This window comes from Chironomus tepperi, unplaced genomic scaffold, assembly GCF_022539635.2.
Source record: "Chironomus tepperi strain 1889 unplaced genomic scaffold, CSIRO-AGI_Ctep_v1 contig_247, whole genome shotgun sequence".
NCBI classification, from domain to species: domain Eukaryota; kingdom Metazoa; phylum Arthropoda; class Insecta; order Diptera; family Chironomidae; genus Chironomus; species Chironomus tepperi.
The window spans coordinates 139501-165282 of NW_027226369.1; the positions used below are offsets into that span (position 1 = coordinate 139501).

Sequence of the window (25782 nt, forward strand, 5' to 3'; positions counted from 1 at the left end):
ATATAATTTCCTCTGCACAGCAAAAATTATTTTTTATTTTTAATTTTGTTGCTTTATTTTTTATAATTTTTTTGTTGGAAGGCAGGATGAGGAGGCACATGAAGGGTAATAATTTGTGTAAATTTTTTTGAAAAAGTGAATTTTGAAGGGTTCATCCATAACTGTAGATCTGCAGATCAAAAAAAGGCGGTCGCCAAAGCAGGCAATGAGCATGCTTTCATTGTTCAGAAATACGGTACCTTAAAGCGTTCTCTTTGCTGATGAGGGTCAGACTTGGACGAACTATAAGAAACTGCCGAATACTACAGGCCTGCGCATCTAGAACTCTAGAATTTTAAAATACCAGATCAGCATTCCTGAATATTTCTTTAAATGGGACGTTAAAGAGCTTAGGTGATAGTTCATCTCCTTATCTCAGACCTTTTCGGTATTCAAACTCGCTTAATGCTTCTCTTTGAAGCTTCATTTAGCACATGACGTTCCTTGGACGTTCCATAGCGTTGCTTTCGGCAATATAATCATCCTATGCGAGTAGTGAAACTCAGCCATAATATTCCACATCCAAACTCGATGAATTTGAATGAAAGACGACTGAGCATTAATTTTGGCTACATTACCAATATTACAGCTGCAAGATTGCAAGATTTCCTGGTTTCAGTCTCAAGATTTGAGACCGAGACTTGGGGAAATTATCTTGCAATCTCATTTTCTCGAGTTCTTGAGAATTTGTCGAACCCAAGACTTCAGGATACCCTACCTAGTAATACTTTCTTACTTCACTTGCCGTACAGATCAATTGTGATCCATGACCTTCCTCAGATGTCACTTAAAACCAGCTCTATCGCTGGCTTTCATTTGCCAATTTCCTATTCCAAATGCAATACTATCTCGATCTACAGCTTCTTTCCATGAGTTCTTTGACCGTCCACGTGACTTTAGCCATCTACAAAGTCTGCCAAGTAATAGTTTCCAGTAAAGTGATGGTACAATAGGATTTTAATCGTAATGGATTCAGTTGAACTTTACAAACATTGTGTATATAAAAGTGATTCCAATCCCTTGCTAACCAAACTTCATACAATGTATCACCAACCCCAACTAACAACATATAACAAAAAAAAATTCTTTATTATATAAAAAAAATGTTGAAGAAATGTTTGTATTTCATTAAGCGACAATTTACCGTGATTCAGTTAGAGTATTGAGGCAGAAAAACTTTTTTTTTTGAGCTGCTGAGCATGCAGCAGTCGAGCTAAACAACAACAACAAGAAAAAACTTGCACGCAAAAAAAAATAACTTTTTCAACATTAAATGCTGCCAGTTTTGTTGGATGCTTTAAAAAAAAGTTTGATACACCCGCATTTGCTACATGAAAAAAATGTTTATACAATGAATAATAAAAAAAAATTGTTTGCTTCAAATTGCCAAACCAAAGTTCAACAGAAAAATAAAGTGCGAAAAATAAATATTTTCGGTAGGGATGAGAAGGAAGTTGGGAACACAAAATATTAACACAAAAGTTTTGTGGATGGATTGAGTTTTTTTTTAAATGAAATTTTTGTTGTTTAATTGATTTTTTAAGTGACATTGTTGAATGTTTGCGATTGAATTTTAGGAAACTTGATTTAAACTGAATTGAAATTGATGAAAATTTGTTGATTTTGTTGATCTGCAGATGAATTTTTAAAGTGAAAAATGTGTTGAAAGAATTGAAAATTTCCATAATTATTTATATACATACTTCGCTGGCCGTACAGATCAGTTGAGATCCATAGGTCGGATTTTATGTTCAGAAATTACCAAACTCTTAAATAATAGACGAATGTAATAGCTGCTAAATACGGTTTTTCAGCAATTGGTAGACTGGAAATTAGGAATATTAGCCTTCAAGCGAGAAACTTGTGCAATTAACAGGTCATCAATAGAACAGACATCAACAAGAAGATTCAGATGAGCAAGCGCAATTAGTTTAGACCAAGGCATTGACACACGTTTCATCCGAATGAAAGGATTCTTTATCTCCATACAAAAGTTTTACCGGATGAAAGATTGTATGGACCGGATGAAAGCGAATGAAGAGTTTCAATGCCATGGTTTACTCATGCACTTCTTAAAAAGAATACCAGAACAAGTATCAGTTTTAGGACAGAAACACAGGTCTCTTAGATCGCCCATGGATGGTAGGAATCGATGATAAGAGACATGAGAATGAAGAAACAATTTCAATTTAATTTAAAGAGTTTAAAAGCATTTTGTTGTAACCTAAGGTACCCAATAGAAGAATGGTAAAATTTCAAAATCCCAAACCCAATCTGCCAAACATTTTTGAAAATCCATACGGATTCATTAATTTGTTACGTAACTCTTGAACGGAAGGGGATGGAGTGGTAGTTTGAGATTTTATTAAGATGCTAACAGGTTCAGTTGCTGTTCCATAAAAACTCACAATATGGTCAGTATTGTTTTCAGTATCAGTACCCAAATATTTGCACCTCCAATGCTGGCGACTTATTCTAATAATTTCTTCAAATTTTCTATATAAATTCTTCCCTAAAAACTTCAACCAGATGCTTGAAAATTGAAATTAAGAATCTTCTTTTTCAACATTTCTTCTCATTCTTTAAAGACTTAATCTTACAACCTTCTTCATAAAATCTCCTTAAATTTAATTTTCCACAAAAATATTCTTTTTCACTTAATTCTTCTGCATAGAACAACAACATCATCGCGAGTGAGTTAAGAGTCGCTTAGAGTTTTTTTTTCATCATGAACACAAATTTTCACTTTATATAAAAGAAGGCACAGATATACACACATAGGATTTCACTCTCCTACTCGTTAGAAGGTGAGAATATTTTCATAAATTATGCATTATGAGTCTTATAACAAAAAAAAAAAAAAAAAAAAAAAAACATTTACGCTGTCACGTTTTCTATTGCTTTTCGACACTTTTTTTGTGTTTCTTTTCTTTTCCTTACTTCACGGGTATGTAGGATGGAAAATATTTAAGGCAAAAGCAGTAGCATGTGAAAGAATTTTAATTCGCAAACGTGACATAATTTATGAGGAATTGTGAATTTATGTATATTCTGCTTATTATTATCGTGATGATACTCATATTGCATATGCAGTGTAACGTAAAAAATGAAGATTAAAACATTTTTGTTGGAAATTATTTTATTTTTTAACTGAATATGGGTGGAATTACGGAAGAGATTTTTTACGCTTTTCAGTTATTGTTAGGGAGAATTTTTATGTGGAATTTAAATTAATGATTTTTATTTATATTTTTTTAAATTCTTTTTAGAAATAATATGTGATTTTGGAATTTTTAAAAAATTAAATTTTTTAAATAATAATTTTTTAAAATTTAAAACTCAAATTTTTTAAATTTCTATAATATTAAAATTTTTAAAAATGTTTTATATTTCAAAAAAAAATTATTATTAAAAAAAATTATGATTTCATTTAAAAAATTTTAAAAATTTTTATTATAATTTCTAAAAATCTAACTTTTTAAAATTTTTAAATTTATGAAATTTTAAAAAAATTAAATTTTTATAATTCTAAAAATTTTAAATTTCGCAAGGTTTAAGAATTTTAAATTTTTTTATAATTTTTAAAAAATTTTTTAAAATTTTCTAATATTTTACCATTAAAAAAATTTATATGTTAACAATTTGTATTATTTTTCAAAATTTTAATTTTTAAAGGTTTTATTTTTTCATAATTTTAAAATTTCTTAAATTTTCATAATTTTGAGTTTTTTTAAAAATATTTTAAATTTCTAAGATTTTAAAAACTATTAAATTTTTTTTTTAGTTTTAGTTTTAGTTTTTAGTTTTTTTTAAATTCTTGCAAATCTAGATTGGAAATTTTTCCAGTTCTTTAAAATTTAAATTTTTTAAATGTTAAAAATAGGTTTATTATTTTTTTTATCAAAAATCAACTAATATCATTGCGCAGCTTAGCAATCCTTAATAAGCTTCTCAAAAATATTCTTAATTCCAACTCCATCCATTCACTTCCAGAATTTCCCCATCCATTTACGCTTCAAGCTGCATATGTGTCTCATTTTTCTCCAAAAGTTCATATTGAAAGCATTATAAAGGAAGTAAGAAACATGATGATAAGAAAATTGCTCCATTAGTTGGAAGGAATTAAGCGCGACATGTTACTACCGCTACTGCTATTAATGCTAATGCCATGGATCTACATACACGAAAGGATTATGGATGATATGAAAGCTCTCATCATATGTTGATTATTGCTTTAAGTCTGCATGATGTTGTTATATTTTCTTTGATTAATTAAGATGATATTAATACAAACAAGAGAGCATGAGTTGGTAAAAATGATGAGCATATATCTCAATTTCATTGTGATGCTTAGTGGATTTTGATGAAAACTTCTTGAAAATTAAAATCTTGAAACTTTTCAGACGAGATGTTGTGTAAATTAAGCTTAAGTAATAATTAATTGGTATTTGGAAAGAAGATCTTGTGGAAAAATTATGAATATTTTAGGAAGGGCTTTTTGGAGATGATTTGTGATGAGTTTGTGTCAAAGGATATCAAAAAGTATTTTAAATGTCAAATAATTTGAGCACTTTTAATTGAAATTAGTCTCGTAAACATCATGACGATGACTAGACTATCAAATCTACCTGAATACAATTCTATTCAGGCTCGTTATCCAGAGGTCGGCAACTGTACATCCTTGACAGCACTTCCATGACGGTAAACCATGACCAAAATCGAAAACTGTACACAATTTTCACAAGATTCCCCCTATTTACGCACCAATATTGCAAATTTTAAATGTAAGCAAACAAATATGAGTAACAAATCAAGTACGTAAGAATGATGTGAAGACGTCAACTCACACTTCTAATTATATTAACATGCTTAATGCCATTTAATAACACAAAGTTCTATAAAGTAATGTATATTTGGGTACCATTAATGTGTCAAATCTCATTGAGTGAACATCAGTTACTGCAAAAGAAATGAAAATTGATTTTCAAAATTTTAAAAATAAAGTGCAATCTACAGACAGTGGATGTAGAAATGTTAACAATCAAGAATGTTTAGGTGAATATAATTTGTATTGGATTGGATTTTGGTTGACTGTTCATGACTTTCGATTTTTGTATCACTCATGTTCCGTACGACAAACATGAAGAAGGCTCTTATAAACCTCTTTTATCAAAGGAAGCATCCTAAATTTGACGTAAATATGACTGCCTAATTAAGGCGGGTTCCATTTGTTATTATAAAAGTAGATTAGCGAATCCTTCAAATTTGCTTGTGCATATATAATCTGACCCTTGTTTCAAACAAATTCTAAAAATATCGCATTAATAAATAATAAATTTAACCTTGCACTTGTATAAGCCACTGTGTTGCATATAAATGTATTTTTTTTTTAAATTCACATATTTTCTATGCATATCAAACTCATTAATAAGCAGTTCATGTTTCATAAGACAATATGACGTTGATGATGATACAAAATAACATAAAATAAAATTGATGGTCTTCAAGGTCGTAAAAATTGCAGATTCTTACAAAAATTTAAATATTGGAACGTTAGGGGCCATTCAGTTATTACGTAACAGGTTTTTGAGATCGAGGTCAAGTCTACACAGACTGGAAATTTGAAGAATTCTATTGCCTCGAGAATTGCTCGAGTGGACATAAAAGTTGGACCTTGAAATCAACTTGTTATAACGTACTTTTGTCCACTAAGGTCGGTCTAGGTCTCGGTCTCAATAATTCATCGAAACCGAGACATCGAGAAATATTGTCACAATTTGAACAATGAAATTTGACAATTGAGACAAAGATGTCATTTCTTCATGTTACATAATAAGTGAATGCTTCCAAAATTTTTCAAACTTTTGAAGTTTCGAGACAGTTTACAGATTGATAACTAATTTAATTTCATTTTATGTTTCTTTTTAATAGATCTGACATCATTTGCCACATTGAATGAGCGATCACCAAATCTAAATGAACTTGAATCAAAATTAAGTTCGGAATTTCCTAATTTTAAATATTGCGAAAATGAAGATGACATCATTAGCAAAATTAATTCAATTAACATTGAAGATTCTCAACAAAGTCAAGAAGTAGTTTTGAACAGAAAAATTAAAGTTAGCGATAATTTAATTAATTTAAATTCCAAATGCCTTCAAATACTAAGCATGAAATGCAAAAATAGATCAGCAGTAATCGAAATTGAGTCAATAAATAAGGGAATGTCAAGAATTTATTGGAAGTCAAAAGATATTGATGAATTTTTAACTCTGAAATTCAACGATAATGTTCATCATGACGAGATACGAAAATTAAATGGATTTATTTCAAATTTCTTGTGTAATTCACTTATTATTAACCATTTAGGTAAGTAAAGCATCTATTATAGCAATTTGTTTAACTTAAGCTCCTTTCTTTCACCTTGTTTACTCATTCTGTTACTAATACTTACTGGCTCATAAGGAAAATACTAATAAGCAAAAGGGATATCCAGAATCGGGTCAATAAGAAGTGAATTGATTGCTACAAAAACTTCCACAAGTTGGATATTGTTGAGCACCAAATTTACATAGCAATCTAGCATGCAAAAAAGCATCACATCTTGATGTGCATTAAAAAAGAGCTCATATCATTAGATTCATTTTGAGAAGCTCATTCTCATAAAATAATACAAATTGTGTCATTACCAAGCATCGAATTAGTCAACGAATGCAAAAATAGGAATCAGACACAATATGAAACTCTGAAAGTGAGTGTAACAGTTCACAATAACAGCAACAAATCACATTGAACAATCAGATCGTTCAAAATAATTAATTTGAAAAATTCAGACACTAATACTCATCTTAAGTTCATAAGAAATATCAACAGGAACTGATTGTTGTCACCAGTGGGCTTAAAAGCCAACAGAAGTCGATAACCAAGCTGCATAGAACATAAAAGTCATCAAATATATTTTCTTCTGGATGATTTAAGTCGCTGAAAATTATTCCAAAAATATTATGAAGTCTTTAGTTTATGTCACAAATTTTACGTGTTACAGATGCTAAATTGTCGTCACAAAGTCGCTGAGATAGTCGTCAACAGTTAGCAGCAGATTTTCCAGCTAAAATTTTAATAATTGGCACTTTTAAGTAAATTTAAATTTATTTGTAAAGTTTGTTTACAAAGGGGCTTAAACTATGAAAGTTCAATTTGAGAAATCGAACTGAACGCGTCCTTGCAGAAAAAAATGTAAACAAATCAGGAAATATTTTACGGGAGGAAGTTCATTGCTGTTTTTTGTGATTTTAATGCTGAAAATAAACTAAGGATGAGGACGGCACAAAGGAAATTGATGATCAGTACATCACTAGCCACAAGAAATAATTCGTCGTCAAATGTTAATCGTAAGTTACAGAAATTTTCATTTGTGAATCTCAAAGTAAGAAATAATTACAGCGAGAATGTAATTGTGGACACATCAAGCATTTTTGGACGAAATAGGATGTTGACAAGTTAATGAGACAAAATTATTAATAAACGCAGTTCAGGCGTAAAAATACTGTACAAGTTATTTCAGTTCTTCGTGATGTTAAGTGAGCAGTGACAGTCAGGTTATTTTAAGATCTTTAAAGCTTCATACAGTCGTCAGTTCACGCATGCAAGCCAGAACATTGGTCATTGAATCATGGATATAGGCTAATTGACGTTACGAGTACTAAGCTTAATGAATTTGAGTTCAGTTGAGGATATTAACCATCAAGTATGCTGTGAAATCGAGTTAATTGGTTCTAAAGCGCATAATGATCATAATAAGCTTATCTTTATAATTATTATACATTATTTTTCATAATTGAATGCATAATTCATTTAATAGTCACACCGATCATCCATGAGAGAATTTCTTGGATTTTCAACGCAATCATGATTCTGGAACAATGACAATTAAGGAAATTATGGACACTTAAAGCAGACATCACACAGACTGAAAATGAAAACATTTTCAAGCTTTTATTTCAACTGCATTTTATATTAATTTATATTTCGAATCCTGTCTTTGTCCTCAGTTTTTTAAATTGAAACTTTATTTTTTGCATTTTCTACATTATTTTATAAACTACTTTTGCACTAATTGTATTTACTTTTTCCAGGACTCATAAAGAAGCTATCATTTCATCCTGGAATGAATTCAATAAGCATCAATCTCCTAGCTGATATCCGTGACTTCAACTTGCTTCTCCTTGCAGCTGAGCATGGAAACACAGAAATTGTCGAAATTTTACTTAAGCAAGGCATGAACACAAGTTCATCAGACAATAAAATCAATGCTCAAACTCTAGCCTATCAAAATCAACATTTTGACGTTCTGCACCTGTTATTGCAAGCAAATCTGAAGTTTCCAGACTCATTTGATGCCAGCTTGTGCACTGGAAAATGCGAAGAATTTTGTGATGTTACTGAGGAAGTCCACAGTCTTATTAAAGCTAATGACAATCGAAAATTAAAGGAAATTTTAAATCGGCACAAAAATCTCAAACATTTTTACAATTTTGCAAATGAATCAGCTTTAAAAGTTGCGATTCTTAAAAGGTCTTATGATACTTATAAGGAACTGACTGGCAGGAAATTTCGATATGCATCTCATGAAGATCCAGCTGAATATCTACATGATCTAGACGTTAGAGATAAAAGAATAGTTCGAGAAATTCATAACAACTTTTCAGAGGGCATTGTTGACAAGCACATTAATGTTCTTATTGGTAATTCCTTCATTTATCATGATGACGTAGATGGCCAGAACAAGCAAAACATAATTATTCGAGCATACAAGTCTCTTGATTCCATACCACTCGTCAGAATCATTCTCAAGATTGTTGCAGCATCTAAAAATTTCAAAATTATTTTCGACTTCAATCGCGAGTCAGTGAATGTAGCTGATCCAACAGTTGAATCATGTACTCAAGGTCTATTCTATGTATCAGGTAGAATTTATATTGGAGCTAAACAATTGCTCAATTTGACTACTGAACATGAAGCATTGGCTAATCTAGCTCATGAGCTTTGTCACTTTACAATGAATTTAGTCTACAATAATGCTGCAAAACCTTACAAAGCTAATGATAAGAAAGTTATGAAGAATTTTCAAGAAATTTCAGATATTTGTGAGAAAAGTGATGAACGAGAAGACATTGTTGACATGGTGTATGAAGCATATCCAGAAGAAGTTTATCACGCTGAGTTAATAGTTCGTCCTGTTCACATGTTAGTTTACTATAAAAATTCTCCTGAAATATTAGAACGAAGAAAGGAAACATACAGCAGATTATTTGAATTTTATGAGAAGAAGGTCGTTCCAGAATTAGAAAAATCATTGCCGGAAATCGAACATAGAGATGAAAAAGTTATTAAAAAGAAGGATAAAAAAATTTCGAAGTTGAGGAAGCGAGCAATAATTGGTGGAATGTTTTCAGTCATTGGTATCATAGCTGCAATTGCGATTGGAATTAAGTTATACAAACCAGTTTATAAGTTCAAAGAGCTATCAATTCATGATCAGAAAGTCGTCGAAATGTGTCCAATTATCTACAAAAATGTAAGCCTTAAATTTGTTGATTTATTTCCTCGAAATTCTAACGTCTATGAAAAATTAGAGTCAGATCACATATCGCAAATGCTTAAAACATTTCCTTTAAACATAAGTGATCCTCATAAAAAATATTTGGATGATTTTGTTGAGCATGATTGGAGGAACTTGACAAAAGAACTAAAAGAAAAAATTTTAAATTCAAATTTTACATTCCAAAATGAACGTGTAAAATTCGAAAAATTGTACGAAGTTGTCCCTAAATCATTTGATTCACTAACTTCTCAGCAAATTATGGATGTCTTGGATGGAAAAGCATTAAATGTATCAAATATGATTAAAAATGAGACGAAGTTTATTGTTGACAGAATAATTACGGATGAAAATATATTTGCAGTTTATCACTTATTTAATCACAACTATACTGATAATAATAGAAGATTTGAGGAGTTTTATGAAAAATTCAGAAATCAAAGTTTAATGATACAAGTTAAAGAAATTGAAGAAAATGAATATCTAAAACCACATAACATTGCTCCAGTCGAATTCTACAGAAACATAGACACAGAAAAACTATTATCACATAAATCCTTATTTTTCAATCTGGATGGTGTCCTTAAAATTGCCAATGAGACAAAAATATTCATTCTATCAGCAGAAGCAGGAACAGGCAAGACAGAAACATTTGTCCAGCTCACAATGAGAATCAAATATAAATTTCCGTCTCACTGGGTTTCTTTCATTGACTTGAAAGATCACAAAGAATTGTATAAGGCTATTGAGACTCTAAATGATGTGATGGAAATGTTTGAAAAGATTTTTGGACTCAGTGACGCAAATAAATTTGAGAAAGAGGCTTTTGAGGAACTTTTTAAATCAGGGAATGCAATTTTTTTATGGAATGGATTCGATGAAATTTCACCAGGATTCAGTGAGGCTGTATTGAAGATATTAAGCATAATTGAGAACAAGACTGGAAATATTCAATTCATATGCACGAGACCATTATATAAGGACTTACTACGAGATGCATTCATGACTGAAATTTATACTCTAGTTCCTTTTACGATAGAAGAACAGAAAAACTTTATAGAAAAATTTTTAATTTCACAAAATATTAAAAATATCAAAATTCCGCATTACATCACAAAAGTTAGGAAAATCCTCAATGCTACTCAATCTGATGAATTTGATACTCCATTATTGCTTTGTATGATCTCAGAGTTAGTCTCAAATGATGTCAAAATTTATAAAACTGAAAATGTGTACGAATTATACAGAAAATTCGTTGAAAAGAAAATCCAAATTTGGCAAGAAAAAAGTGCATTTGCTAAGCAGTTCGTTAATAATATTCTGATTAGCGGATTTAGCATTAAAAATTTACATCAACAGTATGCTTTAAAGACTGAACTTCAGACAGGTGCTTATCTCAAAAATTTTGCATACTACAATGCTCTAAAGTTGAAAATCATGCGACAAAAAGTTCCAGAAATCTTGTCAAATGATGAAATTTCTAGAATGGGTATTTTGTACATCAATGGACCTATATCTATCAGATTTGCTCACAGAACCTTTGCTGAATTTTTCATTGCACAATATTTTATCGAGAACATTTACATGGCTGAAGATGAGCCAACAGGTGCGGAAGTTGAAAATAGAATTCGAACATTCTATCAAATTTTAACTCCACCGTTCATTAAAGTTAGGAATTTTATTATGTCTTTTCTTCTCACTAAAGCTGGAAATATGACAAAAATGTTTGATTCAAAAGTTTCAAAGATTATTAGAACACGGTTCCAAAAGCTTTATATTAATTCACTGAGAGATAGCAAGGTACTGTCACTTTTAGACTTCTTCACCAAAGATCACAAAGTTTTGACTGAACTGCTTCAAATTGATGCTGATGAGACACTTTACTCTGCAATATTTAATTATGACAGTCATGCAAGTTCAAATGAGAATATTTCATCTAATCTTGGTTTGAACAATTATGGCAAGGAACACTTGACTGACATCGAATACCAAAAATTAATAGATAGTAAAAATCAAAAAGGAATAATTCTATTCAGCTTCTATTGCATTAGCCGAAAAAATCGAGAGATCATTAAACCTGGTAGAATTTTCCATGAGAAGTTCACATTAAATGAGGAGCTTATTCAAAATGACGATCCGTTTTTTGTTTTTGAAGAAATCACAAGGAATTTAACAAAACCTGAACTTAAAAGACTTTTGACATCAGAAATAATATTAAATCCTATTTATACCAAACATATTAATAACATATTCAATGAACAAATGTGGAAAATTGTTGAGGAAAATTTAAATGAAACTGAACAAAAGGAAATGCTACAAAAATTCTTCAACACCACGACAATCTTCTTAGATGAAAGAAATTTACAATTTGGACTAGAAAAGCTACCAAAATTATTCTCAAACAGTGAAATTATTGAAATATTTTCAAATTCATCGATTTTAATCAAAGCTGCAAACTTCCGCAAACATAATTTTCAACCTTTATGGAACTTTTTCATCAATCACACAAATTTGGACCAACAGAAGTCAATGCTTAAACAAACAAACCAAAATGAATGTTTTGCAATACCTTATGGTGATATTTATCAAGTAAAGCATTGCTATGTATTTCCAGCACTCAACATGCTGCAAACATCTTTATTCTCATATGACAATCTTGATTCATTCAATAGAATTTCAAACATTTATGACACTTACTTCAACAAAACAGAAATGCAGCAAATAATCGCATCAAGTTCAACGGAATTTCTTCCAATTTTTATAGTTGAAGGCTATCAGCTACTTTGTGAGAGATTTGTTGATTATTTGAAGGAACTATTTAGTGGTAACGAAGATGATTTACAAAAATTTTTGTTGCGAGAGATCGAACCAACAAATATGAATGTCTTTGATCTTTTGAATGGTTTTAATGATCCTTACAGTTGTCTTGAAACATTTTCAACATTACGTGGTTCAAATACAACGCTGACTATCTAAAATTAAAGTATTAAACTCGAGTTTTCTTCGCCGAGTTTACGACAAGACTAGAGGATACTCTGACGAAAATTAGCGCAATCTATTCATTGGTGATGAGGTAATTTTGAACAAATACTTTCTATAGACATATGATCCAACAAAATTTAATGTCTATGAAGTTCTTATTGATTTCAACGACAGTAATAATTGTCTGGATTTATTTGCCAAACTAATTAAATAAAACTAAATTTGTTGATTAAAAAGCCGAATTATGTTAATTTTTGCATACTGCATACTCCCTGCAACCAAATGCCTTATGTGAGAAACTAGTTAAATATTTACGTCATCATACAGATTTTAAAAACTAAATTGTGACTGCATTGATGACGCCAGCATCATATGTTAATGTTTATGAGTGTGCAAAGAAAATATATCGGCACATGTGGGTCTGCTTACAAATAAATATATTCAAAGTGACCACATTTAACTCTTTTCAATATAAAACTTGTTTTTTTAAACACGCATAATCTCTGTGTTGACTCAGTGTTGTGTCAGTATTTGATGGAAATACATCACAAGAGCATTAGTTGAATTTTTTCAAATGAAAATAATTAAAATACAGTTAATAAAATGAGCATAGACTCTTTAATATCCCAAAAACATCAAAATTTAGTTGATCGAAATGATAATTTGGCATGGGATCAAAATCATCATAAAATTGAAGGTAAGTTGAATGAACTTATTGATTTTTAACTTATTTACTTACTTTACTGGCTATATACGTAGATTAATTTTGATTCATGGCATTCTTCAGGTGAAATTTGATGCTGATTCTTTAGCTGGTTACTGCTTGCCTAGTGTATAGTATTTTAAAAGTAGTTGTTATCAATGGCAGCTGAAGAACCTTTAACATTTAGCTTTAATATCGTTAATTCACTGAAAGTTTTAATTATTTTTTTATTGGAATAACCCAAAAGTTAGTCATTCAAGTATACATATTATGATAATGATCATGACACATAAGTGCTAAATATGTGAGTTCTTTTTTTATTTATAAACATATGTATATAAATAACAGAAGATGTTAATGACCTTGAAAATTAAAAATAACAAAAATAAGCTCACACATAAAACTTTCCGGTGCCTAATTGAATACATTTGTCTATTTTTAATATCATATTGAAGATTGTTTACCAGGAGCGTAACCTAATTAAGTTATTTTCATGGTTTTATATCATTTACATTTATTAAACTATTATCCTACTCAGGGAGCGAAAAGAGTTGTCACTAACAATCATCTCAGGTTACGCTCGTGTAACTTACTTATGAAGCTACTATGGGACTTAAAGACAGTGGATTTTTGGGCTTATTCAATAACATTGAATTAATTATTGAATAATGTATTGTATGTACTTACTAGCTGGCCGTACAGATCAAATGTGATCCATGACCTCACATGGATATCTCCTGAAGTTGCCACTATCACTGACTTCCACTTGCCTTTTCCCAATGCCCAATGCAATACCATCTTAATCGACAGCTTCCTTCCAAGTGTTATATTAAACCATAATCTACATCTCTCTTTTCAGACTTGAAGCTAAGGCCAACAGAATTAACATTCGAGAAACCTTCAAAAGATTTAATCACAGCAATAGAACTGACTGCACTTGAAAATGAATTAAACTTCATAATAATCAAAGACTTTATCAATATAGCTGAAATAGTGCAAAATATTGAATCATATGATATAAGTGATACTCAAAACAAACAGCAGGAAGCTTTGCTTTTAAAATTTCAAATCACAGACTTGCTGGAACCAAGCCTAATAGATTTAAGAAAATTAAACAAAATTAGTCAAAATAAACCAGCTGTAATTGTAATTGAATCAGCAGTTGACCATAAATCCGTTATTTACTGGAAACTTCCTATAATTGAAGATTTTTACTCACTCAAATCAAATGAGGAACTAAGTTCTGTTGAAGTCAAAAAACTAAATGCATTTATTACGAATTTTCTTGCTGAATCTGTTCAGAATAATCACTTAGGTAAGTTAATATAAGAATAACATCCGAAAATCATTACAAACATTTAATTTTTTTTAAGGTCTCATCAGCAAACTTTCATTTCAACCTGGAGTTAAGTCAATCAGTCTTGACCTACTTGCTGATCGTCGTGATTTCAATCTACTTCTTCTTGCAGCTGAACATGGAAACTCAGAAATTGTCGAAATTTTACTACAACATGGAATGAACACAAACTCATTGGACAATAAAGTCAATGCTCAGACTCTAGCCTATCAAAATCAACATTTCGACGTTCTGTACCTGTTATTGAAAGCGAATCTGAAGTTTCCAAACTCATTTGATGCAAGCTTATGCACAGGCAAATGTAAAGACTTTTGTGATGTCACTGAGGAAGTCCACAATCTTATTAAAGCTAACGACAACCGGAAATTAAAGGAAATTTTGAATCGGCACAAAAATTTGAAACATTTTTACAATTTTGCAAATGAATCAGCTTTAAAAGTTGCAATCCTCAATGGATCGTACGATACTTATAAGGAACTGACAAGCAGGAAATTTCGATATGCATCTCATGAAGATCCAGCAGAATATTTAACTGATCTAGACGTTAATGAGAAAAGAACAATTCGAGAAATTCACAATAAGTTTTCAGAGGGCATAGTTGAAAAGCACATTAATGTTCTTATTGGTAATTCCTTTATTTATCATGACGAAGTCGATGGACAGGACAAGCAAGACATTATCAGTCGAGCATACAAGTCACTCGATTCCATACCACTAGTCAGAATCATTCTCAAGATTGTTGCTGCATCAAAAAATTTCAAAATTATTTTCGACTTTAATCGTGAGTCAGTGAATGTGGCTGATCCAACAGTTGACTCATATACTCAAGGTCTGTTCTATGTTTCTGGTAGAATTTACGTTGGAGCTAAGCAATTGCTGAGTTCGACTACTGAACATGAAGCTCTGGCTAATCTTGCTCATGAGCTTTGTCATTTTACAATGAATTTAGTATACGATAATGAAGCAAAACCTTTCATGGAAGACGATTTGATGGTCGAAAAGGAATTTCAAGAAATTTCAGATATTTGTCAGAAAAGTGATGAACGAGAAGACATTGTTGACATGGTGTATGAAGCATATCCAGTAGAAGTTTATCATGCTGAGTTGATTGTTCGTCCAGTTCACATGTTAGTCTATTATAAAAATTCTCCTGAAATACTAGAACGAAGGAAGGAAGCATACAGCAGATTATTTGAATTTTATGAGAAAAAAGTCGTTCCAGAATTAGAAAAGGCACTACCGGAAATCGAGCATAGAGATGAAATTGAGCTTAAACAAAAGGATCAGAAAATATCAAAACTTAAGAAAATTTCATTGATTGGTGGAATATTAGCAGTGCTTGGAGTTATAGCAGCAATTGTTATTGGATTCATTTTCTATACGCCGACTTATAGCTTTGAGGAACTTAAACCTGAACAACAGAAAATTGTTTCAAATTCGTCAATAATCTACAAGAATACTCAGATTCAATTTAATAACTTATTTCCTGAAAATTCTACAGCATACCAAATGCTAACATCTGATCACATCACTCAAATGTTACACGGAGAAGTCTTGAATTTTAGTGACCCACATGTCCATTATTTAGATGAGCTAGTCACACATTCATGGACAAACTTAACGGAGAAATTGCAGGATAAAATCCTAACTTCAAACTTGACATTCCAAAGTGAAAGTTTGAAGTTCAATATTTTACATGAATCAAATCCAAAGGTCTTCGACTCGCTAACGTCTCAACAGATTGTTGACGTTTTGGACAACAAATCAATGATCATATCCAACATGATCAAAAATGATACAAAATTCATCGTAGAAAGAAGATTTTTTGATGAAAACCTCCACGAACTTTATTATGATTTTATGCATTTTATTAATGGAAATGATGATTCATGTAGATGTGATTGCCTCAATATTACTGGAAATACCAAAACATTTGAAAGCTACTATGAAGAATTTAGAAATCAAAGTTTAGTTACTCAAATCAAAAAACTAGATGAAATCAGAAGGAAGGAAACTTATACAGTATGCCCAATTGAAGGATACAAAATTAAGATTTACTTCTATCCATATCCTGTAGCTGAAACTTTACTGACTCATACATCCTTACAATTTGACTTTGAAGATGTTCTTAAAATTGCAAATGAGACAAAAATATTTGTTTTATCAGCAGAAGCAGGAACAGGCAAGACTGTGACGTTTGAGCAGTTTACAATGAGAATTAAGAAGAAGTTTCCAACTCGCTGGGTTTCTTACATTGACTTGAAAGATCATAAAGAATTGTACAAGGCTGTTGAGACTTTTGACGATGTGAAGGACATGCTTGAAATGATTTTTGGACTTAACGATAAAAATAAATTTGAAAAAGAAATGTTTGAGGAACTTTTCAAGTCCGGGAATGTAATCATATTATGGAATGGATTTGATGAAATTTCACCGGAATTCAGTGAAGCTGTATTGAAGATACTAAGCATAATTAAGGACAACACTGAGAATATTCAATTTATATGCACAAGACCACTTTATACTGACAAGTTGAGAGACAAATTCAGTACAAAAACATACACTTTGATTCCATTTACGAAAGAAGAGCAAATTAATTTTATAACCCAATTCCTGATTGCTAACAAAGTTGACGAGTTAAAAATTCCGGATTATATTCTAAAAGTTCAGTCTATAGTTAATTCCACTCAATCAAAAGAAGGCTTTGATACACCATTGCTCCTTGGAATGATGGCTGAACTAGTCTCAAGTGATGTCGAAATTTATGAGACAGAAAATTTGTATGAACTTTATAGGAAATTCGTTGAGAAGAAGGTCCAAATTTGGCAGGAAAACAGCGCTTTTGCTCAGCAATTCCTCAATACTCTTGTGACTAGCGGATTTAGCATCAAAAACTTGCATCAAAGGTACGCAATGAGACATGAACTGCAATCGGGTGACTATTCCTACAAGTTTGCATACTTCAATGCTTTGAAGCTCAAAGTCATGCGACAAAAGGTGCCAAAAGGATTAACAAACGATGAAGTATCAAGAATGGGAATTTTGTTCATTAATGGACCGAAAACCTTCAAATTTGCCCACAGAACCTTCGCTGAATTCTTTGTAGCTCAATATTTTGTCGAGAACATTTACTTTGCAGAAGATGAGCCAACTGATGAGGAAGCAGAACGGCGGATTCGTTTGTTTTTCCAGACATTCCACTATCCATTCTACAGAATAAGAATTTTCATCAGATCCTTCCAAGAAACTCAAGCTGCGAATGAAACGCAACCATTTGATGCTCAAATATCAAAAGTTTTGAGGACAAAATACCAGCGACTTTATTTTAACAGCATGAAGGAACTGAATGAGGTTACATTGTTAGACTTTTGGGCAAAGGATAACAAAGTCCTCACAGAACTGCTTCAAGTTAATTCCGACGAAACTCTTTATACAGCAACTTATAATTATGTTTATTATCCAGGATCTAAAAACCAAATTATGTATCATAAAGGAATAAATGACCTTGGAAAGAAATATCTAAGTGACAGTCAATATCAAAATTTTATAAGTGACAAGAATCAAAAAGGAATAATATTGTGGAGTTCTTACTGCATGAGCATAAAAATAATTGACTTACGGTATTTGGGATTTGGATTTCATGAAAAGTTTACTTTAGATGATGAACTGCTCAAAAGTAGTGATCCAATTCACGTCTTTGAATCTATAGCAATGAATCTAACAAAACCTGAGCTTAAGGTGCTTTTAACTTCGGAAATAATTTTAAATCCTGTTTATTTAATTAGTGGATATGTACGTTATATCTTTAATGAAACAATTTGGAGCATGATTGAAGATAATTTAACAATTGAGGAACAGAAGCATCTACTCATGAAATTTTTCAGTACATCCTCGATTTTATATAGCATCGATAATCTCAATTTTGGATTAAACAAGCTAGAAAAGCTCTACAATAGTTCAGAAATCTACGAATTCTTTTTGAATACAAAACTTTTGACAACAATTGCGAATTTCCGAAGCTACACATTTCAACCACTGTGGAACTTTTTCATCAATCATACGACTCAAGATCAACAGAAGTCAATAATGAGGCAAATCGTTCAAAATGATTGCATTTCAAGACCATTTAAAGCTTTTGAGCAGCTCAAGTATTGCTACGTATTTCCACCTTTGAACATGCTGCAAACCTCGCTGTTCTCATTCGAAAGCCTCGATTCATTCAATGATATTTCTAAAATATATGAAACTTACTTCAACAAAACTGAAATGCAAGAAATAATATTCTCTGGTACGGATTTCTTACCTGTCTTAATGGTGCAAGGAAATCACGACCTATGTGTGAAAACTGCCGAGTATCTTAAGAGAATCTTTAGTGGAAATGAAGAGCTGCTAAAAAGTTTCTTGTTGCATGAAATTGAACCTACAAATTTGAATGTTTTTGAGCTTTTCAGAGATTTTAATGATCCTAATAATTGCATTGAATCATTTAGTAAATTACTTAATCCTATGTAATGTACAAATTGTAAACTTTTCTATGAAAATAAATGTTTCTTTATTCAATTTATTGAAATTATTTTAAAATAGTGGTTGTCAACTTATGTGCTGTGATTCAAGTATGTTGTGTGATCTTCAAAGAGTGTGATTAGACGTACGCCATATTCAATGATGACACATCTTTGTACTTATTCGAGATTATCTCCCAATTATCTCGATTACTGTAGCTGAAACAAAACTGAAAGACTTGAAAATTTACCTAAACTATGCTACAAACTAAGGTCAAGATTATTTTGTAGTCAAGTACCTTCAATTATTTTTGGACATTTAAAATAAAGAAAAATTTAAATTTTTTTTAGAAATAATTTCATTTTATTTTATTTACATATATTTACATTTTAGTTAATTATTATTTTTGTCATTCCGCTTTTTAAGCCTCGTTCTACTTCAAAATATTATTTTTGGACATCTCAAATAAAGAAAAATTTAAAATTTAAATTTTTTTAAGCCTCGTCCTACTTTCATGCTATGCTAATCGATTCAAGTAAATTTGTGAATAAACTCAGACAATTATTGCGGTCATGAAAATCTATTAAGAGTTCAAATACGTTTAATTTTGTTGGCACAACTGTTTGTTTTAAAAAGTTTTTCAAAACTTCCTCATCTTCAATGAACAGCTCCATTAAATACCCGATAGTTTCCATACATAATTCTTGACTGCCCTGAACAATCAAAATAGGCAGGAAATCGGATGTGCAAGACAAAATAATTTCTTGCATTTCAGTTCTGTTGAAGTAAGTTTCGTAAATTTTAGAAATATTTTTAAATGAATCCAGGCTTTCGAATGAGAATAATGATGTTTGCAGCATGTTAAGTGGTGGAAATACGTAGCAATAATTGATCTGCTCAAAAGCTTTAAATGGTATTGAAATGCAATCATTTTGAACGATTTGCCTCATTATTGACTTCTGTTGATCTTGAGTCGTATGATTGATGAAAAAGTTCCACAAAGGTTGAAATGTGTAGTTTCGGAAATTTGCAGCTATAGTCAAAATTTTTGTATTTAAAAAGAAGTCGTAAACTTCTGAATTTGTGTAGAGCTCTTCTAATTTACTCAATCCAAAATTGATATTGTCACTGCTATATAAAATCAAAGAGTTCCCGAAAAATTTCGCAAGCAGATGCTTCTGCTCCTCAATTGTTAAATTTTCTTCAATCAAATCCCAGATGACTTCATTAAAGATGAAGCGAATGTCTCCACTAGCAAGATACACAGGTTTCAAAATTATTTCTGAAGTTAAAAGTGTCTTAAGCTCAGGTTTTGTTAGATTCATTGCTATCAATAAAAAGACATAGATTGGTTCATTATTGTTGAGTAGTTCATCATCTAAAGTAAACTTTTCATGAAATATATCTTCAAAATCTGTTAAACTATATATCCTTGAACTAGTACCTGGGCTCAGGCAGTAAGAACTCCATAAAATTATCCCTTTTTGATTCTTGTCGCTTAAAAAGGTCTGGTATTGACTTTCGTTGAGATGTTTATGGCCAAATTCTTTGATTTCAGCATTGTACATGGTTCTGTGCTTCAATCCTGGATAATAAACATTATTATATGTTGCTGTATAAAGAGTTTCGTCAGCATTAACTTGAAGCAGTTCTGTGAGGACTTTGTTATCCTTTGCCCAAAACTCCAGCAATGGAATCTCATTTAGTTCCTTCATGCTGTTAAAATAAAGTCGCTGGTATTTTGTCCTCAAAACTTTTGATATTTGAGCATCAAATGCTTGCGATTCATTTGCAGCTTGAGTTTCTAGGAAAGATTTGATGAAAATTCTTATTCTGTAGAATGGATAGTTGAATATCTGGAAGAACAATCGAATCCGCCGTTCTGCTTCTTCATCAGTTGGCTCATCTTCTGCAAAGTAAATGTTCTCGATGAAATATTGAGCGACGAAGAATTCAGCGAAGGTTCTGTGAGCAAATTTAACGGTTTTCGGTCCATTAATGAACAAAATTCCAATTCTTGATACTTCATCGTTTGTCAATCCTTTCGGGGCTTTTTGACGCATAATTTTAAGTTTTAAGGCATTGAAGTATGCAAATTTGTTGTAATACTTAGTCGACTGCAGTTCATGTTTCATTGCGTATTTTTGATGCAGGTTTTTGAAGCTGAATCCGCTAGTCACAAGTGTATTGATGATGTCTTTAGCAAATGGGCTATTTTCTTGCCAAAGTTTGACCTTCTTTTCAATGAACTTGCTATAAAGTTCGTACAAATTTCCTGTCTCATAAATTTTAACGTCAGTTGAGACAAGTTCTGCTATCATTCCAAGAAGCAATGGAGTATCGAAGCCTTCCTTTGATTTTGTGGAATTAACTATAGACTTAACTTTCAGTACATAATCGGGAATTTTTGACTCATCTACTTTATTACCAATTAAGAATTTCGTTATATAATTAACTTGCTCATCTGAAGTAAATGGAATCACAGTGTAGGCCCTTGTATTGAATTTGTCTCTCAACTTGTCAGTATAAAGTGGTCTTGTGCATATAAATTGAATGTTCTCCGTGTTGTCCTTAATTATGCTTAGTATCTTCAATACAGCCTCACTGAATTCCGGTGAAATTTCATCAAATCCATTCCATAATATGATCGTATTCCCGGACTTGAATAATTCCTCAAAAATCTCTTTCTCAAATTTGTTATTGTCGCTGAGTCCAAAAATCATTTCAAGCATGTCCTTCACATCGTCAAAATTCTCAACAGCCTTATACAACTCTTTATGATCTTTCAAGTCAATGTAAGAAACCCAGCGAGTTGGAAATTTCGTTTTGATTCTGATTGTATATTGACTAAATATCACAGTCTTGTCTGTTCCTGCTTCTGCTGATAAAATGAAAATTTTTGTCTCATTGGCAATTTTAAGAACACCTTCAAAGTCAAATTGTAAGGATGTATGAGACAATAATGTTTCTGCTACTGGATATGGAAAGAAATAAGCATTAATTTGGTATCCTTCAATTGGACAGACTTTATAAGTCTCTTTCCTTCTGATTTCATCGAGCTTTTTGGTTTGAGTTTCCAAACTTTGATTTCTAAATTCTTCGTAGTAGCTTTCAAAAGTCATTGTATTTCTAGTAATATTGAGGCACTCACATCTACATGAACGGTCATCTCCGTTAATAAAATGCATAAAATCATAATAAAGTTCTTGGAGGTTTTCATCAAAAAATCTTCTTTCTACGATGAATTTTGTATTATTTTTAATCATGCTGGATATGATGATTGATTTGCTGTCCAAAACGTCAATAATCTGTTGAGACGTTAGCGAGTCGAAGGGAGTTGGATTTGATTCATGTAAAATTTCTAACGTCAAACTTTCATTTTGGAATGTAAAATGTGAGGCTAAGAATTTTTGCTGTAATTTTTCTGTTAAGTTTGTCCATGAAAGAGTTACCAACTTATCTAAGTATTCCACATGCGGGTTACTAAAATTCAGAGGCTTTCCATTTAGTATTTGAGATATGTGATCAGATGTCAGCATGGCATAAGCAGTAGAATTAGCAGGAAATAAAGAACTAAATTGAATCTGCGTATTCTTATAAATAACTAACGAATTTGAAACAATTTTTTGTTGTCGAGGATAAAGTTCCTCAAAACTATAAGTTGGTGTATAGAAAATAATTCCAATAACAAATGCAGCTAAGATTCCAATGACAGCTAACAGCCCACCAACTAATGATATTTTTTTCAATTTCGAAATTTTCCTATCCTTTTTTTGCTGAACTTTCTCATCTCTGCTCTCAATATCTATCAATGCTTTTTCTATATCCGGAATAACTTTGTTCTCATAAAACTCAAATAATCTTTTAAAAATTTCTTTATTTTTTTCTAGTCTCCCTGGATTATTTTGATAGAAGACAACTAGATGAACGGGACGAACAATCAGCTCAGCATGATGCATTTTCTTTCTATAAGCATCAAAAACTATATCAATAATGTTTTCTTCCTTATTGCTTTGCTGACACAAATCAGTGATATTTTGGAATTCCTTTTCCATTTTTACGTCACCTAATTTGTAAGGTTTAGCTTGATTTTTGTAGACTAAATTCATTGTATAGTGACAAAGCTCGTGTGCAATGTTTGCCAAAGTTATATGCTCTGTCTCTGAATCAAGTAACTGCTTAGCTCCAATGTAAATTCGTCCAGAAACATAAAATAGACCTTGAGTTTCCGAGTCGACTGTTGGATCTGCAACATTTACTGACTCGCGATTGAAGTCGAAAATAATTTTGAAATTTTTTGATGCAGCAACAATCATGAGAATGTTTCTAACGAGTGGTATGGAATCAAGTGACTTGTATGCCCGACTGATGATATCCTGCTTGTCCTGTTTGTCAACATCTCCATGATAAATAAAGGAATTACCAACGAGACCGATAATATGCTTGTCAATGATACTATCTGAATATTTATCATGAATCTCTCGAATTATTTTCTTGCCACTGTACTCCAAGTCTTCAAGATCTGCTGGATCTTCAAGCTGGATCTTCATGTGCATATCATGATGCATATCTAAATTTCCGTCTTGTTAGTTCCTTGTATGTCTCATAAGATTTACTAAGAATCGCAATTTTCAAAGCTGATTCGTTTGAGAAATTATAGAAATGTTTGAGATTTTTGTGTTGATTTAAAATTTCTTTTAATTTTTGGTTGCCGTTAGCTTTAATAAGATTGTGGACTTCCTCAGTAACATCACAAAATTCTTTGCATTTGCCTGTACACAATCTGGCGTCAAATGAGTCCGGAAACTTAAGATTCGCTTGCAATAACAGGTACAGAACGTCGAAATGTTGATTTTGATAAGCTATAGTTTGAGCATCAACTTTGTTGTCCAATGAGTTTGTGTTCATTCCTTTTTGAAGTAAAATTTTGACGATTTCTGAATTTCCCATTTCAACTGCAATAAGTAACAAGTTAAAGTCACGAGAATCAGCAAGATGATTGATGCATATTGGTTTCATCTCAGGTTGAACTTGAAGTTTGCTGATTAAACCTTAAAAAGTTAAAATAAGTTAGTAAATTTTGAGTCAAGTAAATCTTTTGAGTCTTAATAATGATTAGGAGCGATTGGTTTCTAAAGAGATTCTATTCTGCTCAGACACGATAGTTAGATTTAAGACTTGAACTCACCTAGATGGCCACTCTCGATAGATGTAATGAGAAACTCTATTATAAATTCATGTAGCTTTCTATTATATACACAATTAAGATTTTCGTTTGATTTGAGAACTAATAATTCCTCAATATCTGCTGATTTCCAATAAATTGTTGATCTTTCACCTCCAAATGATTCTTGAATGATCAAAACTGGTTTATTTCTGAATTTATGACGTAATTCTTGTATAACTAATTCGTCTTCTTGATTTTGAAGACGAATCAAAACATTTTTCTCTGCTTTAGTGCTGTAAGTTGACTCCAGTTTTTGGAAATTATGAATTGGTTTTAGTTCCATTTTAAAGTATTACTGCAGGTCACTGTTTATAAAGTATAAGTGAAGAATTCTGAGATTTAAATACTTGCTTACATCGCTGTGTGATACATGAGATTTGATACCTGTATTATTATTAAAGAAACTTTAGTTTCGCAACTTTTAATATTATTTAAAATCTCAAAACAAACAAAATCTCAAAACAAACAAAATCTCAAAGCAAACAAAATCTCAAAACAAACTAATTCTCAAATACTGTAGTATGACGTGCTTAATGCAACTCGACTTATCAATAAATCTGTTTGAACATTTTATTACATTTGAACTTGAGCCCATTAAACTATTTTTAAATTTTTAGAAACAATTTTATTTTATTTAATTGATTCATGCAAATTTATGAACAAATCAAGACAATTGTTACGATCAATGAAATCACTCAGCAATCCAAAGACATTTATTTTTGTATGCTCAACTGTTTGCTGCAAACCAAAACTTCCTCATCTCCAATGAACAACTCCTTGCCCAAAACTTTAACACTTCGTCGTCAACTAGGGTTTCTGACAGCGGTTAACCGTTAACAGCATAACAGCGGTTTTTACCTGAAAATGCGGTTAACGCAAAACAGCGGTTATTGAAAATTATATAAAATAAATATATCTACGAAAATAAATGTTTCTTTATTCAATTTATTGAAATTATTTTAAAATAGTGATTGGTAACCTGTGTGCTGTGATGTTCTGATTCACCTATGTTGTGTGATCTTGGTGCGATTAGACGTCACACATTCAATGATGACACATCTTTAGACATTTTCGAGATTATCTCGATTACTGTAGCTGAAACAAAGCTGTAAGACTTGAAAATTTAGTTAAACTATGCTATAAACCAAGATCAAGATCATGTTGTAGTCAAGTACCTTCAAAATATTATTTTTGGACATCTCAAATAAATAAAAATTAATTTTTTTTTTTAGAAATGATTTCATTTAATTTTATTTACATATATTTACAATTTAGTTAATTATTATTTTTGTCATTCAGCTTTTTAAGCCTCGTTCTACTTCAAAATATTATTTTTGGACATCTCAAATAAAAAAAATTTAAATTTTGTT

At 31.2% G+C, this 25782-nt stretch overlaps 3 protein-coding genes across 3 annotated transcripts; 2 read left to right on the forward strand and 1 right to left on the reverse strand.

Annotated features, from left to right (window-relative positions):
* Positions 1-4971: 4971 nt before the first annotated feature.
* Positions 4972-12619, forward strand: LOC139091530 (uncharacterized). Its single transcript, XM_070641663.1, has 3 exons — positions 4972-5094; positions 5971-6408; positions 8175-12619. The coding sequence occupies exons 1-3, from the start codon at positions 5010-5012 to the stop codon at positions 12614-12616; spliced, it is 4965 nt and encodes a 1654-aa protein (XP_070497764.1). The 5' UTR covers positions 4972-5009; the 3' UTR covers positions 12617-12619.
* Positions 12620-13099: 480 nt separating this feature from the next.
* On the forward strand, positions 13100-19242 carry LOC139091528 (uncharacterized). The gene is made up of 3 exons (XM_070641662.1): positions 13100-13319; positions 14185-14640; positions 14699-19242. The coding sequence occupies exons 1-3, from the start codon at positions 13226-13228 to the stop codon at positions 19192-19194; spliced, it is 5046 nt and encodes a 1681-aa protein (XP_070497763.1). The 5' UTR covers positions 13100-13225; the 3' UTR covers positions 19195-19242.
* Positions 19243-19617: 375 nt separating this feature from the next.
* On the reverse strand, positions 19618-24844 carry LOC139091550 (uncharacterized). The gene is made up of 2 exons (XM_070641685.1): positions 24374-24844; positions 19618-24236 (listed from the first exon to the last, which is right to left on the reverse strand). The coding sequence occupies exon 2, from the start codon at positions 23751-23753 to the stop codon at positions 19698-19700; it is 4056 nt and encodes a 1351-aa protein (XP_070497786.1). The 5' UTR covers positions 23754-24236; positions 24374-24844; the 3' UTR covers positions 19618-19697.
* Positions 24845-25782: the final 938 nt, after the last annotated feature.

Coding starts and splice junctions, on each gene's coding strand:
- LOC139091530 (XM_070641663.1), top strand. CDS start 5,010: ATGAAAATTGATTTTCAAAATTTTAAAAATAAAGTGCAATCTACAGAC. Junction 5,095..5,970: donor TAACAATCAAGAATGTTTAG/GTGAATATAATT, acceptor TCTTTTTAATAG/ATCTGACATCATTTGCCACA. Junction 6,409..8,174: donor ACTTATTATTAACCATTTAG/GTAAGTAAAGCA, acceptor TACTTTTTCCAG/GACTCATAAAGAAGCTATCA.
- LOC139091528 (XM_070641662.1), top strand. CDS start 13,226: ATGAGCATAGACTCTTTAATATCCCAAAAACATCAAAATTTAGTTGAT. Junction 13,320..14,184: donor AAATCATCATAAAATTGAAG/GTAAGTTGAATG, acceptor CTCTCTTTTCAG/ACTTGAAGCTAAGGCCAACA. Junction 14,641..14,698: donor TGTTCAGAATAATCACTTAG/GTAAGTTAATAT, acceptor ATTTTTTTTAAG/GTCTCATCAGCAAACTTTCA.
- LOC139091550 (XM_070641685.1), bottom strand. CDS start 23,753: ATGCATCATGATATGCACATGAAGATCCAGCTTGAAGATCCAGCAGAT.